The 17,099-nt window shown below is 37.7% G+C and overlaps 1 protein-coding gene across 6 annotated transcripts in view; it reads left to right on the top strand.

Annotated features, from left to right (window-relative positions):
- The window catches only part of LOC135201753 (E3 ubiquitin-protein ligase TTC3-like), a 202,299-nt gene that overhangs the window by 116,645 nt on the left and 68,555 nt on the right, over nucleotides 1–17,099 (top strand). For 4 of the 6 annotated variants that reach the window (XM_064230982.1, XM_064230979.1, XM_064230983.1 and 1 more), the window contains 2 exons: nucleotides 6,889–7,045; nucleotides 10,134–10,259. In XM_064230982.1, coding sequence (XP_064087052.1) covers nucleotides 6,889–7,045; nucleotides 10,134–10,259 — 283 coding nt within the window. The remainder of the gene's footprint in view (nucleotides 1–6,888; nucleotides 7,046–10,133; nucleotides 10,260–17,099) is intronic. The other 2 variants (XM_064230980.1, XM_064230981.1) reach the window with 2 other exon arrangements.

Below are 17,099 nucleotides of genomic sequence, written 5' to 3'. Positions count from 1 at the left end.
GACGACTTAAAGGAGAACATTATTTTGGTTGTTTTATCACTGCCACAAACCCATAACAATGCAGTGTATATATGATAATTCTAAACTATTATTCACTACCAAAATAACGATGATATTTTGTATTGAAAATTAATGTTACGTATATTCCAAACATTATTACTACGTAGCATGAATAGTACTATAAAAATTTCGAAAGATAATCTTGCTGTGAATGCTACCATAATTTGATTTTCATATACGTACATACATTTTGTCAGCTGGCTGGCCTCGCATAGATAAAATTGATTTCACTGATATGGAATTACTCCACGAATAGCCTTTTTATTATGAAGATATGACGATAATATATAAGGTAAAAAATGCTTTTATGTATTTCGTTTACGCTTCGTCGCCAATAACAAACAGCAATACTTACGATAATCTATGTAGTTCTTATTTTTGTGCCAATCCCTCAGGAGAAGTGAGGGGAAGGGAGGAGGACACAGAAGATTATAACTTAATAGGTTTGTATAAAAGATCATTAATTCTTAACAGAAATACATTAATTGAAACTTGATAAGGTAGTTAACAAAGAAAAGAAAGTAGTTAACCCTTAAACGCCTAAGGGGTATAATAAAAATCGTCTCCCGTCTGCCGTGGGGGTCTCGGAGTGAGCGCCGAAGTGGAAAAAATATTTTTTTTAGATAAATCACAGCTCGCTTAGTTTTTAAGATTAAGAGTTCTTTTTTGGTTCCTTTTTTTTTTTGTCATTGCCTGAAGTTTAGTATGCAACCATCAGAAATGAAAAAAAATATCTTATCATATATAAATAATGCGGTATATGATAGCGCAAAAACAAAATTTCATATATAATTGTATTTTAATCGCGGTGTGAGCAAAACGGTTAAGGGGGCCGGCCGGAACCCCTATATATGGTGATATAGGGCGAAAAATGCAAAGTCATGAAAAAATTCATGGAGCTTCATATGGCAATTGAGAATACGTATACGAAATATTTTGTCAAAATTCCTCTTATTCGTAGTTACAGGGTAATTAGTTATCGTAACTCAATAAGCCTAAAACATTGATCCGTACAAGAAAATGCAATATTTCTTCTATTATCGTAAATTTTTATAATTATTGTCAAAGAAATTGGGAGAAATGGCATCTGGAGACATTCCCCGAGTCGAGAAGGAGACTTCAGGCTCAGCTACCAAGTCCAGTCCTGATTTAGTGCGATCACAGACTTCAAGTAGTCTACACGTTCCATTTCACCTCTGCCATTCGCCCGCTTTTACGTATGTTTATGTATGTTTCGGCAAGAATTTCATCATGCCAATGAGGAAAAGACACGGAAAACATCTCGCTAACATACAGACGAAGAAAAATCGCTCAAGTATTATTACAGAATATCATAATATATGCGTAGTTAGTGAAGAGAGAGGGGAGGGTTGCTTAGTAACGCCCCCGTCTTGCTTGACAGCACACGGCACACTATGCTACGATCTTTGAGCAAAGAGATCTTCATTTATGATAAATAACAAAGTTTTGGTTTTTCAATACCCAAAATGGAATATGAAATTCATAATAATCATGATTTATTAAATTGTCTTTGTAGAGAGTACGCCTTCGAGTTTCACCTCTTGACATTCTCTTCCATTTTACGTTTGTTTATCTTTGTTTCGGGCAAGAATTTCATCGTGCCAAAAAGGAAAATACAAGGAAAACATGTCACTAACATACAGAAGAAGAAAATTCGGTGTAATAAGCCGAGTTAGTGAAGAGAGAGAATTGTGTAGGAAGGGGTACCCCATCTTGCCTCAAGCAGTGCCCCAGGCTGCGATATATGAGCAAAGGGATCATCATTTATGATTAAATTATGATAAATAAAATAGTTTTGGTTTATTGATACACAAAAAAGAAATATACATTCATAATAATCATTATTTATTAACATTGTCTTTATAGGAATACGAAGGAAAACTTTGAACGCCCGTATCTCAAAACTATACTTATTGACCTTCAAAATCTATCTTCTCACTTAGTTTTAAAGCTATAACATTGGAATTTGGTATATAACTCAGAAAGACATTATAGAACAATCAAATAGAGCCCTTTTTTCCAATTTTTGTTTCGTATTTTTTTTTTTTTATAAATTTTTGTCTCCTGATTTATAGGGTTTTATTTTTTTACCATATTGAAAAATTCATATCTAGCAAAAAAATGACTTTTACAAAAAAAACTCATTTGATTGGAGGTCTACACCAGGTCTCTATATATGGTAGTAATCCCAGGTCTTAATATTAAATATCAAGGGAGGAGATAGAATTTGAAAAATGGTTATTTTCGGGATAAATCGCCCTGGCGTCACAAAACCGAAGGTCAGAGGCGAAAATCATATGCGGTTTGATGTCCCAAGTCACCTTATTAAGTGGTATGAATATCAAAGTCCTGTCCTTAAAAAAGGGCATTAGCCGGCCGGCCCCCTTAAAGCTAACAAGTTAATTATTTTCATTGTATTGTACACTAAATTGCGATCATATTGGTATATAACACATTGTAAAACGATCAAAGCAACACACATAATATTATCACAAAATGATGCATGAATTCGTAACGCGTGGACATAAAAAAATGTTTTTTTTCAAAAATTCACCATAAATCTAAATATTGTTTTAGAGACTTCCAATTTGTTTCAAAATGAAGATAAATGATTGAATATTACTATGCTGTAAGAGTTTTAGCTTAAAATTGCAGTTTTCGACCATTTCAGACTAGTTAAAGTTGACCGAATGTCGAATTTTTTAAATTTATTTTTTTATATGCAAATATTTCGAAAATGAGAAAAGCTACAACCTTCAATTATTTTTTGTTGTATTCTACATGAAATTGCACACATTTTCATATATAAAACTCAATGAAACAACACCTAATATGAAACGGAGCAAATATTCCGAGAATGCGACATACGCATTTCGGAGATTTGCGGCGGAGAATCCGCACGCGGAGGGAAGGAAAGTTTTTTTTTTTTTTTTTAATTCACTATAAATCTAAATATTGTGCTAGAGACTTCGAATTTGTTTCAAAATGAAGATAAATGACTGAATATTACTAGACTGTAAGATTTTTTAGCTTACAATTGCATTTTTCGACCATTTCGGTAGAGTCAAAGTTGACCGAACATGGTGTATTTTTCTATTTATCGTGATTTATATGCAAATATTTTGAAAATGAGAAAAGCTACAACCTTCAATTATTTTTTGTTGTATTCTACATGAAATTGCGCACATTTTCTTACATAAAACTTAGTGTAATGGCTACTTTAAAAGGGTGCAAACATTACGACAATCACACGTATGATTTTTTCGGAAGAGTTACCGCGCTGATGTAAGGAAAATGTTTTTTTATTTACATAAATTCACCATAAATCGAAATATTGAGCTAGAGACTTCCAATTTGTTGCATAATGAAGGTAAATGATTGAATATTACTAGAATATAAGAGTTTTAGCTTACAATTGCTTTTTTCTACCATTTCGGTAGTCAAAGTTGACCGAAGGTTTAAATTTTGGCACATCGTTATTTATATGAAAATATTTCAAAACTGATAAAAGTTACAACCATGGATTGTTTTTATTTGTATTGTGCATGAAATTGCGCACATTTCCATATATAAAACTTCATGTAACGGCTAATTTAAAATGGTGCAAACATTACGAAAATCGTACATATGATTTTTTTGGAAGAGTTACCGCGCGGACGTAAGGAAAAACTTTTCATAAATTCACCATAAATCGAAATATTGTGCTAGAGACTTCCAATTTGTTGCAAAATGAATGTAAATGATTGAATATTACTAGAATATAAGAGTTTTAGCTTACAATTGCGTTTTTCGACCATTTCGGTAGTCAAAGTTGACCGAAGGCTGAAATTTTGGCACTTATCGTTATTTATATGAAAATATTTCAAAACTGATAAAAGCTACAATCATGAGTTTTTTTTTTTTTTTTTTTTGACATGAAATTGTGCACATTTTCGTATATGTATAATACTCCATGTAACGGCTAATTTAAAATGGTGCAAAAATTATGTCAAAGTGATGAAATAATTTCTGAGATGTGTCACTGATACTTTTTAGTGCTATAAGAAAGAAATTCGCGCTTGCGCGTCTGCCTAACAATAGTAAACAAAACAACACCTTGATCCGGGAACTCCCAGCATCCCCCAAGGCGTGTGATTCAAAAGTTTTTGGCTGGTAGGCCTATAAGTATTTTTCCGCAAATTTTTAAATAAACTTCTGTGCCGACGTAAAATACGTCCAATCGGCACCCGACAGACAATTTATCTCTACGTAAAATATGTCCAATAGGCGTTTAAGGGTTAACGGATAAAACTCTCTCTCTCTCTCTCTCTCTCTCTCTCTCCTCTCTCGTCTCTCTCTCTCTCTCTCTCTCTCTCTCTCTCTCTCTCTCTCTCTCTCTCTCTCTCTGTATTTATGATAGAGTAATGAGTGATTTCCATAGGAGTTTTCTGTATTTATTATCAGTGCCTCAGTGGTGTGGTTGGTATGGTATTAGCGTCCCACTTCAGTGGTCGCGGGTTCGATTCTCGGCCATTCCATTGAGGAGTGAGAGATGTGTATTTCTGGTGATAGAAGTTCACTCTCGACATGGTTCGGAAGTCACGTAAAGCCGTTGGTCCCGTTGCTGAATAACCAATGGTTCCATGCAACGTAAAAACACCATATAAACAAACAAACAATTTCTGTATTTATTACATTGAAAGATTATGTAGATATAGCTTTCGTCATCGGTATCTCCCATGTTGATAAGATAATGTGCAATTCAATAATGTATTGTAAAACATATCTACCAGGATTGTCACCTTTTGGTATAAGTTACCCAAGTTTCAACAGTGCAAGTTATTAAACATGATTTGAAACCTTGTACAGTCCCACCTCTTAAATCCGAAAACCTTGGGACCAGGCCATTGGCGGATGACAGAAAACCCCAGAATATAGAATACATCCCTAAAAAAATGAACCCTTTAGTTAATTCCGCATACAAATAGCCTAGTTTCCGACTTAGCCTACTACTAGCTACGTTCTGACACTGCTTTTTGTTATTTTATTACTCATATATTTTAACTTCATCATTTTATAACTATACTACAGTATATAACTTTCTTTGAAGTAGTGTAATTTTAACACATTTAGCGTACATTCTGGAGTTACCCTACCCGATCGTAAGTCTAACTACAGTAGGCAGTCCCCGGCTCACAATAGGTTTGGCTTACAACGTTCCGAGGTTACAAAGTTTTTCAATTATATTTATCAGACATTATATCCAGATTTCCGGTGCATTTTCCAGGGTTACGACACCTACAACGCTGATCTGGCAGAAGAAATATGACTCCGTAAATGCAAAATAATCAATATTTGAAGGTTTTTTGATGAAAAATGCAGTAAAAATGCAGTTTACATGGTTTTTAAGGCACCCAAAGAATTAAAAGTAAGGTTTTCTTAGGACATTTTTTACAATGTTCCAGCTTACAACGATTTTCGGCTTACGTGTCTCAAGAACGGAACCCCCGTTGTAACCTGGGGACTGCCTGTAGTAAACTTCTCAGAATCTGCATATTATCAACATTGACTTTCATATCCGAAATTTTGTATCTTCACAATTATCGCTGTTAGTTTCTAAGTTTATTTTTATTGTAGAGGATAAAGAGATGAAAAAAATAATGAATGAATTTCAGCGATAGCTGCATTTGAATGTAGTCGTCACTGTCAAAATGTAAAGCACACCGGTACATCTCAGTGGCGTGAGCGATATGGTCTTGACTTGCCACCTTGGTGGCTGCAAGTTCGATTCTCGGGCATTCCATTGAGGTGTTAGAGATGTGTATTTCTGGTGATAGAAATTCACTCTCGACATGGTTCGGAAGTCACATAAAGCCTTTGGTACCGTTGCTGAATAATCTATGGTTCCATGCAACGTAAAAAGACCATACAAACAAAGCACACCGGCGCCATCTATTGAGGAAAATTAACAATAAACTATTTGCAAATGGAATAAAGATTTTCTAGCATGGATAAAGATTTATGCTTGCACTTCTTGCCTTTAGCATCATATAATCTCATGGGTTGCATATCGAATAGGTAAATACATAGTTACAAAAAAGAAATTATAAAAACTTTCTCTCAAGCACATACAGAGTAAGGAATTTGTGCTTGAGAAATCTCATTGTTTTGATTAAAAGTTAAAAGGTTTGGCTTTGTTGATCCTTCTCAAGTGGAATATTTAAAAAAATATATATATTTATTCTTCCAATGTTAATATCAAAAACATATTTGACTTTGCTTATTTACATTACTAACAACTATTTTCATACAAACAAAGGATATATGGTATAATTTTTGCTGCCATGAAGTGTAAACAATACGTGGCGTGTCCCTGGTGGTGGCGGAACGAACTAATGGTGGCTGATTTAAAATCAAGCCGAAGCACAGAAGTTTCCGAACCGTAGAATGCTGGTTTTAAGAGGTTCAACTTTACTATATGCCTTTAAATTACCGTGCTTTTCTTTTTGTCACATATTGCTTGACAATTTAGATAATTCTGTCACAAGGTGTTGGAAGTTCATTATATCTTTTATTGGACAATTCTTTGTTTTTTCTAGATTTCATAGAAGAATCTCATGTTTGATGTTTTAAGGGTGTTAAGAATTGGCGCTTGGTACTGTATTGTATATTCATAAACATTTCTCAAGGGCGTTTGTAAGGATAATCATCATAATATAGTAACTTTTACTGGATGTTATTCTGTGACCATATTTATATCTTTTTATATTTGTAGGAAGCAAATAATACTGGTTATTAAAGCAGACAACTTCTTTTGTTCCTTAAAAGCATAACTAAAAGACAAATAACAGAGGTTCTTCGCATGAGGCACTTGCTACCAAAAGCTACAGAGGACTCCTTTCCTGACAAGAAATTTCTCTGTGATTGCATACAACTTTGGGAAAACAGTATTAAGGAGCTTGATGTGAAGAAGCAGATGATGTTGGTAAGTTTTCTCTCAAACATTGTGTATATGGTCTTTACTTTTCATAAATATTTGTTAGGTCCTCTTCTTCAGCATTCTCATTTCTAAGAAAAATGATCAGGTGTGCCGAACCTCCAGTCGGTTCAGGATTCTCATACCTCCCTCCAAATATAAGTCTATCCTATTGTTAAGACCAAAGTTTTGTTCTATGTTTGAACAAATGACAAATTCTTAATTTGGTAGTATTTTTCATAACTAACAAACCTGTCTTCACATTGACTGCCCACCTTTCGCCACCTCTCTTATGTTTCATCCTGAGTTGAGAGAAAGACTGATGTGTCACTATACGTACTCTGTTTTTTTCCATCTGTCCATCCGCCTGTGGTGGTCGTGCATGGTAACACAGCATCCCAGGCTTTAAATAGTTAAGCTATGTGTAAGTTTTAGGTAAATAAAAGGATGTCTTGGGTGTATATTTGTAACTGAAAAGTGTTTTAATAATTTACTGTATGCGAATTACACTGTTAATGTTCGAAATAGGATATTATTTAAAGCCTGGGACGCAGTGTTAGTGTTACCATGTGCAAACACCACAGGCGGATGGACAGATAGAAAAAAGCAGAGTATAGATTCAAGCGTGGTCTCTGACTCGCTTCCACCTCAATTGCGTATCGGATGCCAGATGCCACAGATTGCTTGCATTTACAATTTTTTATTGTTTTTAACTGGTTTCCAGCTGGCACCAGAAGATTTATCCCACTGTAAGACCTCAGGTTTGTTAGCTATGAAAAATACAAATTAATCGAAATTGTGTCATTTTTACAGTGTTTGTTGAGGTGCCATTGGTGGATTTTTCAGCATTTTTACATTTTGGTGAAGAGAAGACTGGAGTTTATGATTGACCTTTAAGGGACAGGCTAAATATATATTGATTATGACACTCCCAGACTGGTCAAACTGTAAGGTTGGCAAATTTAAGAAAAAAATACATCAATGGAAACAGAAAAATATGCAAATGCTTATAGTGTAAGAAATTTTTATTTTTTATTTTTTGTTTTCCATGGGAAGTTGAAGGTGAATATATTTACAACCCTGTGCAGGGCCTCTTTTCTAAGACACTCGTAAATTGTACCAAGATTACATGCTTTTTCTGATAATTTTATTTTTGTAAAATTGCAATTACAGCTCACATAATATCATAACAGATAAGAACTAAAATTAGTAACAAATTCTGAGTATATTTATTGTAAAGTATTTACGAGAAATACTGAGATAGGAAGATGCAATAACTTTTTGTGAGGTACACACTTTTTCCTAATATTTCTCTACTTTTTTTTGCAAAATTATATTATAGCTGTCATACTATCATAAAAGATAAGAACCAAAGCCAACATCAATCCCTGTGTGTATTTATGAGCAAATAAATTATTATTATTATTATTATTATAAAGGATTAGTTTATCCAGACCTCTGAGCCTAATGGCGGCTCTTCTCGGGCTGGTTATGAGCAAATAAATAAAATCATGAAATAAAGAGGGCCAATACATTCCCCCATCAAGTCTCAAGGCTTACTGATCGGCCTCTGTTCTGTGCTGAGCTACTACGGTTGCCATTAGTTATTTATGGACCACTGAAGTAATGGAATGTAATATAGAATTTAGGCCAGATGCCAAGCACTGGGACCTGTGTGGTCATTCAGCACTGAAAGGGAAATTTGAGAGCAGAATGGCTTGAAATGTGTAGCACGAGGAAAGCCTCGCAGTTGCTCAGAACAAGTGTCAGGAGAGGGTGGATGGCAAGATGAAAGAGAGAGAATATGAATGGAGGTGTACAGTTAAAGGAATGAAAGGGGTGAGGTGCAACGACGACATTGTCCTCCTATGGGGAAGACCATTGAAATGAAATGTACATCTTTCCTGCTAAATTCATCCAAATCGTATGGAGTGTAATGTTAATAGTACTCATATGAGTTAGCCCGTCCATCACTCAACGTCCATCACTCAAAACCTGTTGTAGATACTCGTATGGTGATGCCTGTCCATTAGGGTTAATGAATTTATTAATTGGTATATAAAACTAGCTTTTATATGAGCCCATTAATTATAAACCGTGTTCCCTCCTCTTCACCTTGCTGTAGACGTGTTTTATTACTGAAGACTGAATATTAGAAGAATATCGATTGGGATCTTGGAGTGGTCTAAACATTTGTATTTGAATTGTTGTGCTATTATATAAAGAATCACTTTTTATAAAAAAAAAATGTTCTCTAAACAGTATTTTGTATGGTATTCAAAAGGCATTTGATACTGTCTGGTATATGCACTCGATTCTAAAGTTGCTGGCAGTTTGTGTAAAACTTCTTAACCGATTCACTTTCCAGGTATACTGTACATGAAAAGAATTTGGTATTACATACAAACAGGCAAGTGGAGTGTTTTCAAGGCAGTGTTCTTTGTAGCATATATTATTTATGCAATTAGTGATGTTACAAAACAGTTGCATTCAGCACTTTGTTGTGTTTTACGGAGCATCTAACTCTCCGTCAGACTAATCCTCACTATGGCTAGTACTTGAGCTGGCATTAGAACAGCCTCAGTAAGTTTTCAGTTTCGTTTTATAAGGAAAAAGGTGTCCTGTACTATAAAGATGGTACATGGAAACATAAATGAACTTCTAATACGTACAGTGAAACCTTGGTACTTACCAGCTTTTGGAACTTGTCAAATTTGTTACTTAATGCATTTGACAAATAAAAATTGATTTGGTCCTCACTGTTTTCTTGACTCTCAAGGTACAGACTAATACACATTTCTTAAGATGCAGTAACATGTTACCTCTTTCACACAAAACAAAGAGCTCACTTTTAGGCGGGGGTTGGACGGGTTGGATTTTGTGCAGATAGTGCATCATGATCTATATAGTACTAGGCTAAGTTTACTATGCCTGTCAGTAATTTTTGGTCTTGGATATTTTGTGTAGTATGTCATGAAGCTGTTAGGAACTGTAATTTAGATATTTTAATTAATGGTTTTGGTTGTTTGATATTTTCCAAATTAGCACTATTTTTGTATTTTCTTACATCAATGAGAATAAATTTTTCGTTTGACAGAAGAAAGGAGATGACCTCTTAAAGTTAATAGTGCAGGGTCGCCCGCTAAGTTGTTTACCAGATTTGAAGATTTCAGCCTCAGAATTATCAGAGCTGACTATTATTCCATTCATTAACATCATAGTTGTAAGTATGAGCAAATAGTTTCTTTTGCACAAGACTAGTAAAACTAATCCGTAAATCTAATCTTCTAGTATTAAAAGCTTTGCCCTTCATTGAAATGCTCTTCCTCTAAAAGGTTGGAATGTTTTATAATATATTCATTATTTATGCATATGATTTAGTTTTCCATCCTTCCCCACCCCTTGTAAATAAAGATTTTTGCAAATCTGAGTTTAAACAATTTTTAGGCTATAAATGAACTCTGTGCGTCTAAAAAGACTAACCATAGTAATAAGAATATGTACATACTTTATAAGCAGCTTGAAATTCTAAATATCTTTAAAAGTCTCTTCTAAATGGGAGCTATTTCATTTTTTAAAAATAACACCAAAACCTACAGCCAACAAATTTATCCTCAGAACTTTCAACTACAAAGCCACAACAGGGTCTGTTAAACTTCTTAATGATATGAAACCTTAGTTCTTTTTATCTGTTATATTCATAAAGAGTACTACATGCATGAGGTACCACTTGCGATATGTGTAGGGTCAAGGTTCCATGTAGCATCTCTTAGGATCACTGCATTGCATTTTGCCTTTTACTTTTACTAAAATATGTTCATGAGATACCTTCCTACCTGGCTGTCTGAATTCTTATACTTTACCTTGCTCTAAATTTCACTTCTCCAGTTGGTAACAAATCCTATGGGTCTGCAAATGCAGTAGGATATAGCTGATGCTGTAAGGTTTACTTGATGCATCATCTTGTAATATCTAAACATAACTGTCATTTTTATTTAACCACCTATAAGTAGTTGGTTGATGAAATGTGTGCAGTGTTATTTGTAGCTTAAAATTATAGTAGTTAAAAATTGTTTGATATAGAAATGTTTGTAGCTTGGTGATTTATTTCTTTTGTTGTGCACTTGCTCTGTTTTGTTTGAAGCCCTTTATATTCATTGATAAAATCAGTTCTTATATATTTTTTGTCTATTGTAGAAAAGCGCCTCAGTGGCTTGGTTGGTATGGTGTTGGCGTGCCACCTCGATGGCCGCGAGTCCGATTCTTGGGCATTCCATTTAGGAGTCAGAGATCTATATTTCTGGTGATAAAAGTTCACTCTCATGTGGTTCGGAAGTCACGTAAAGCTGTTGGTCCCGTTGCTGAATAACCACTGGTTCCATGCAACATAAAAACACCATAAAAACAAAAATCTATTGTAGAATGTATGCTTTATTTTTTGTCTCCACTGTAGACTACATGCTGTATTTTTGAAATTTAATTTTAATACAGAATTTTTGTAATAATGATCTGTTTATTTAAGAGAGTTCACATACATAGTACAAGTACTAGTTTTAATTTTAATTTCAACTTGGTGCAGTATATGCTTGATTACTTTCTATTGTGTATTGATAACTTACAAGTTTCTATACTTTATACAGTTCTTTGTTATAACAACTTATAAAACTTGACAAAAATGTTTTGGCAAGAACTCGTAAATAACTAGAGGAGGCCAGTTATATCTGGTGGAGAAAATGACCAACTACTATATTCAAAATATGATTATATACATGTACTATGTTTTTCTGTATCATGATAGAGGCCAGCAATTGGTAGGGCTGAAGTTAAACAACAAAGGAGATGTTGCCTTTGTGCTTGAATATTTTATAGTAGTTGTAATTTTTTTTAATACTTTCTGCTGCTTCGACCCTGACATGTAATACTAACGTAGTAATTTAGTGTAAGTGAGGTGTACCACTTCAGTGTTGGCTGGAATAATGCATCACTAGAAATAACAAAAGACTAAAGATTCCTACTTTTTTTATATATTAAAGCTAAGAACATTGTCTTCCAGTTTTTAAGTGCAACAGTTAGGCCAAACTTGGAACATTCAGTGCGTGTTTTGGAGTATGATCTATTTGCTGGGTTCTAGGAAAACTGAACCAGTGACAGCTGAACTAGTGGACAACTTAACCAGTGGACAATTGAACCAATGTACAATTAAAGAAACAGCAAATCCCCTGTATTCACAGGGGATGCATCCCAGACCTCCCTGCTAATACTTAGAACCTCTCTAAAAACACTTATAACTGCCTGATTTGATAGTTCAAACACAAGAAAAACCCTGTAAAAATGCTTATCCAGTGGACGGACCCCCTGTATTCGCGTTCTCCAGATTCGCGGACTCTCACATTTGCGGATTTCTCTCGGGAACGTTCCCCCGGAATATTCACGGAAAATTCACACATTCACGATATTTTTCTATGAGAAATATCCACAAATTCTGTTTTTTTTTTTTTTTTTTTTTTTTTTTTTATAAAACTATTAAAAAAAAAACAAATATAAAATTTCTAGTGGGTTTTTCTTGAGTTTTAACTAACAAAACAGTCTGTTTTTAGCATTTTTATAGGGTTTCCAAACATTCGCGGGTTCTAACTATTCATGGTGGGGGGGTCTGGTACACATCCCCCGCGAATACGGGGGAACCACTGTACAGGCATTCCCCGATTATCGGCAGGGGTTCCATTCTTGGAGGGGTGCTGGTAAGCAAAAACTGCCGTTAACCGAAACGGCAAATTATGGGGTGCTGGTGACCAGTTAACCTTTAACACCGAGCCGGTATTTCCAAAAGTGTCTCCCATATGCCTGCGGCGTTCGGAAGTGAGCGCCGAAGTGGAAAAAAAGTTTTATTTCAAAAAATCACAGCTCGCTTAGTTTTCAAGATTAAGAGTTCATTTTGGCTCCTTTTTTTTTGTCATTGCCTGAAGTTTAGTATGCAACCATCAGAAATAAAAAAAAATATCATAAAAATATTGGAATATATGACAGCGTGAAAAAAAATTTCATATATAATTGTATACAAATCGCACTGTGAGCAAAACAGTTAAAGCAAATGAGTTAATTTGTATTCGTTGTATTGCTCACTAAATTGCAATGATTTTGGTATATAACAAATTGTAAAACAATCAAAGCAACACAGAAAAAATATTATCACAATGTGATGCATGAATTTGTAACGCGCGGACGTAAAAAAAGTTGTTTTAAAAAATTCACCATAAATCGAAATAGTGCTAGAGACTTCCCGTTTGTTGCAAAATGAAGGTAATTGATTGAATATTACTAGACTGTAAGTGTTGTAGCTTACAATTGCAGTTTTCAACCATTTCGGTTGAGTTAAAGTTGACCAAAGGTCGAATTTTTTATAATTATCTTTATTTATATGAAAATATTTAAAAACTGTTAAAAGCTACAACCATGAATTTTTTTTTTTTTATTCTACATGAAATTGTGCACATTTTCATATATGAAATTTTATATAACGGCAAACATAAAACGGTGCAAACATTATGACAATCTAACGAAAGAATTTCTGATTTTTTTGGCAGTTACCACGCGGATGTAAGGAAAAAGTTTTTTTTCAAAAATTCTTCATAAATTTAAATATTGTGCTAGAGACTTCCAATTTGTTGCAAAATGAAGGTAAATGATTGAATATTACTAGAATGTAAGTTTTAGCTTACAATTCGCTTTTACGACCATTCGGTCGAGTCAAAGTTGACCAAAGGTTGAAATTTTGGCACTTATCGGGATTTATATAAAAATATTTCAAAACTGATAAAAGCTACAACCATGGGTTGTTTTTTGTTGTATTCTTCATGAAATTGCACACATTTTCATATAGAAAACTCTGTAACAGCTGTAGAAAGCAGTGTAAAAATGAAGACAAAGTGACAAAATAATTTCTGAGATGCGTCGCTGATGCTTTTTAGTGCGAGAAGAAAGAAATTCGCGCATGTGTGCCTGGGTAATGCTTGTAAACAAAACAACAGCTTTATCCATGAACTCCCAGCATCCCTCAAGCCACGTGATTGAAAAACCGACAGACAATTTTAGTCAACGTAAAATACGTCCAATAGGCGTTTGAGGGTTAATGGCACCTCTGCTGGGTATGTCATAGTGTCCTAACTATTTATTGGCACCTTTTGGCACTGATCACCATTATCAGTGCTAGACAAGGGGCATAAAACCTGATGGCCATTAACCTAGTCTGCCAATAACTGGGGACTGCCTCTGACTGAATATTATAATTTTATCACAAAAAGGTCATTTAGTCACAAAAATTAGGTATATGAAAATACAATAATGTGAATATTTCTGTGAAAAATACGGTGAATAGGTGAATTTCCTGTGAAAAGTGTGTAGATATGGTCCAAAGAGAGATCTGTGAATAGGTGAGTCCGCAAATGTGAGGCCAGCCAGCTGACAAAATGTTAACATGAAATTATGAAGGCACTCGCAGCAATGATATCTTTCGGAATCTTTTCAAAATTTTAATAGTAGAGTAATTACAGTAACAAATTTTAGGATAACATAATATTAATTTTTTCACAAAAAATTCATTATCAATTTGATGGTAAATAATAGTTTAGAACAATTAAGTCATATGAACTTACATTATCATATTTTTAGGGGTTTGTGGTGGATATGAAATGTAAGCAAAACAATGTTGTTCCGATACGTATACAAACCCTCAGTCCTTTAACAATAGGAAGGTACTTAGCGGCAGCTGAACCAGTCGTAAGCTTTGAACAAGGGGGTTCGGTAGTTAACTACTTGTCCGGCAGTTGGCGGTCAGCTCGACTGCGAAGAGAGGAGTCACTTTACTTTCGGCCGCGCTAGTGGATGGACGTGCTGCTCGTCTCTGCCCACTTCAGTCATATGCTTTGTTTTCTTCACTTCGTGAAGGCTGTTTATCTTTCTCTTTTACTCAGTGTGAATGTACAAAGCCTGTGTAAGTACGTATCTGTGTTTTGTATTTCATTCTCAGTGAATTTTGCAAGTGAAAGACCCCCTGCCGCCGCCCCCCCCCCCCCCCCCCCCATCAGCCGCAGATTGTGCCCTCGTGTGTGGGGCCTTCCAGACATCTGTAGAGGTTGATCCTCATGATATTTGTACTCAGTGTAGAGGGTGAGAATGCTCTCGCACTGAGACATGTGATACATATATTTTTTGGTCGGAGGAGCAGTGGGAGCGCTATGGGGGGAGGAAGAAGCCGTGCAAGCTGGCCAAGGAGTCATCGGAGGGTTCTCCGGCTATGCCCTTACAGACACGTCTTCCTCTTTTCTCCCTCCAACTCCGCTTTCTCGTATGGCTCCTTCCCCTTTGGGGGAGGTTTCTCACTCCTCTCTCGATCAGTTGAGCATGGAAGGGGGGGACGAGATACCCCGACATCCAGTTGTACTCGGGGTCCTTCATTCGCTCAGGGTGGGAACTGTCCCCCCCCCCCCCCCTGAGCGAGGGGAGACCCCCCCCCACCCCACTAACTCGCCCGACTTTTCCTTCCTCAGACCTGCTTGCCACAGGGGACGATCTCGGACGGGCCTGGTACTCGCTGGGGTGCAAGGTACACTGATGGTCCAGGGGCTGCTGAGTCACCTGGCGAGAGGGGCGGCCATGCCGGTAACACACGGGCCGACCACCACGACTACTACAACGGTGTCCGTGCCTGGCTACGCTGCACCGCCGCACCTGGTGTACACTCAGCACATAGCCACGGTGACCCCGACTGCCGCTGTGCAGGCACTGCTGCTGGAGGTTTTGATGCCCGCTGTGACGCCGCCACCTGGGTTTGCCGCTCCTGCTACAGCCCTAGACTTCTGGTGTCCCAAGAGCACTCCTCTGGACCTACCTCCTGCGCAGAGGATGCTGCCGGTTCCTGCCCCGCCTCCTGTTCCTGAGTATACTGCCGCTTCAGTCCTGGTACCAGTTCCTACCACCGTTATTCCTGCCTGTGGTGTTGCTGCTCCCACCCCAGGTCCTTCCGGACAGGTGCAGTCAGGCTCTGTTGCTTCGGCAACTGCCTCGGCTCCGTCTTGTATGGAAGACCTGATGGTGGTGCTGAGGAAGCTGACGAAGAAGAGGAGGAGGAGGAGGAAGGTGTCGTCTTCTTCGTCGTCGTCGTCTGCCGCCGCTTCCCCTTCAACTTCTAAGGCCCCACAGCCAAAGAAGAAGAAGGTTGCCTCCTCTTCCCCTAAGAAGGCTCGCGCTGAGACTTCTAAGGGTCCGTCCCACTCCGGTGGGATGGTTGGTACTTCCGCCAGTCCTCTTGTTCCTTGGTCCTCTTGTTCCTTCAGGAACAGGGCGCGTCTCCTTCCGCAAGGAAGAAGACGACCGGCTAACACCAGTACCTCCTCGCCTGGCGCCAGAGGTTCTGCCTCAACACCAGGTACCGTCTCGGCCTCTCATTTGCTAGAGTCACTGAGTGTAACGGTCACCTGCGGGTGACAGTACAGCCAAGACCCAGGCAACCAAGTCTGCTCAGCGCCAGGATCCAGGCATGGAGCGGAAGACTGGCGGGGGTCGCTCGGGCAACTCTCACCAGACCAGCGATCGCTCTCGCGGCGATATGGTGGTACCCAGGGTTGACGCGACGGTCCCAGACCACTTGCGGGCTGAGGCGAGGAAGTGGTCCCTTCGGTCGCCTGAACCAGCCTCGGCTGGTCCAAGCGGCGTGATGCGCCGTGAGGACAGGCCTCGCTCCCACCGTGACAGCGGACTCTGCAGGTCCCCTGACCACTGCTCCTACCGGGACCGGGCGGAGAGGGGGACCAGCAGCAGCTCTTCTGACGCTTGGGACTCTTGCCGCTGTTTTCGGTCCAGCCGCTCGACCAGGCCTGCAGCCCTATCGTCACCGCGGGTTGGTGATCGCCTGCAGCCCCTCAGCACACCGGTTCTGCCGGTGGGCGTGGGGGGAGCGTCAGGTCTGCCTCTCCGATCCCTTCAACTTCCTCAGGCTTCACTGGACCAACCAGATCGTACGCGCAAGTGGCAGGAGGAGACCAGGAGGGGTCTGTTGTGGTTCCTC

This window comes from Macrobrachium nipponense, chromosome 28 (genome assembly GCF_015104395.2).
Source record: "Macrobrachium nipponense isolate FS-2020 chromosome 28, ASM1510439v2, whole genome shotgun sequence".
Classification (NCBI taxonomy): Eukaryota; Metazoa; Arthropoda; class Malacostraca; order Decapoda; family Palaemonidae; genus Macrobrachium; species Macrobrachium nipponense.
Note: the sequence above shows the minus strand (reverse complement) of the source record. Positions and strands in the feature narration are given on the sequence as shown.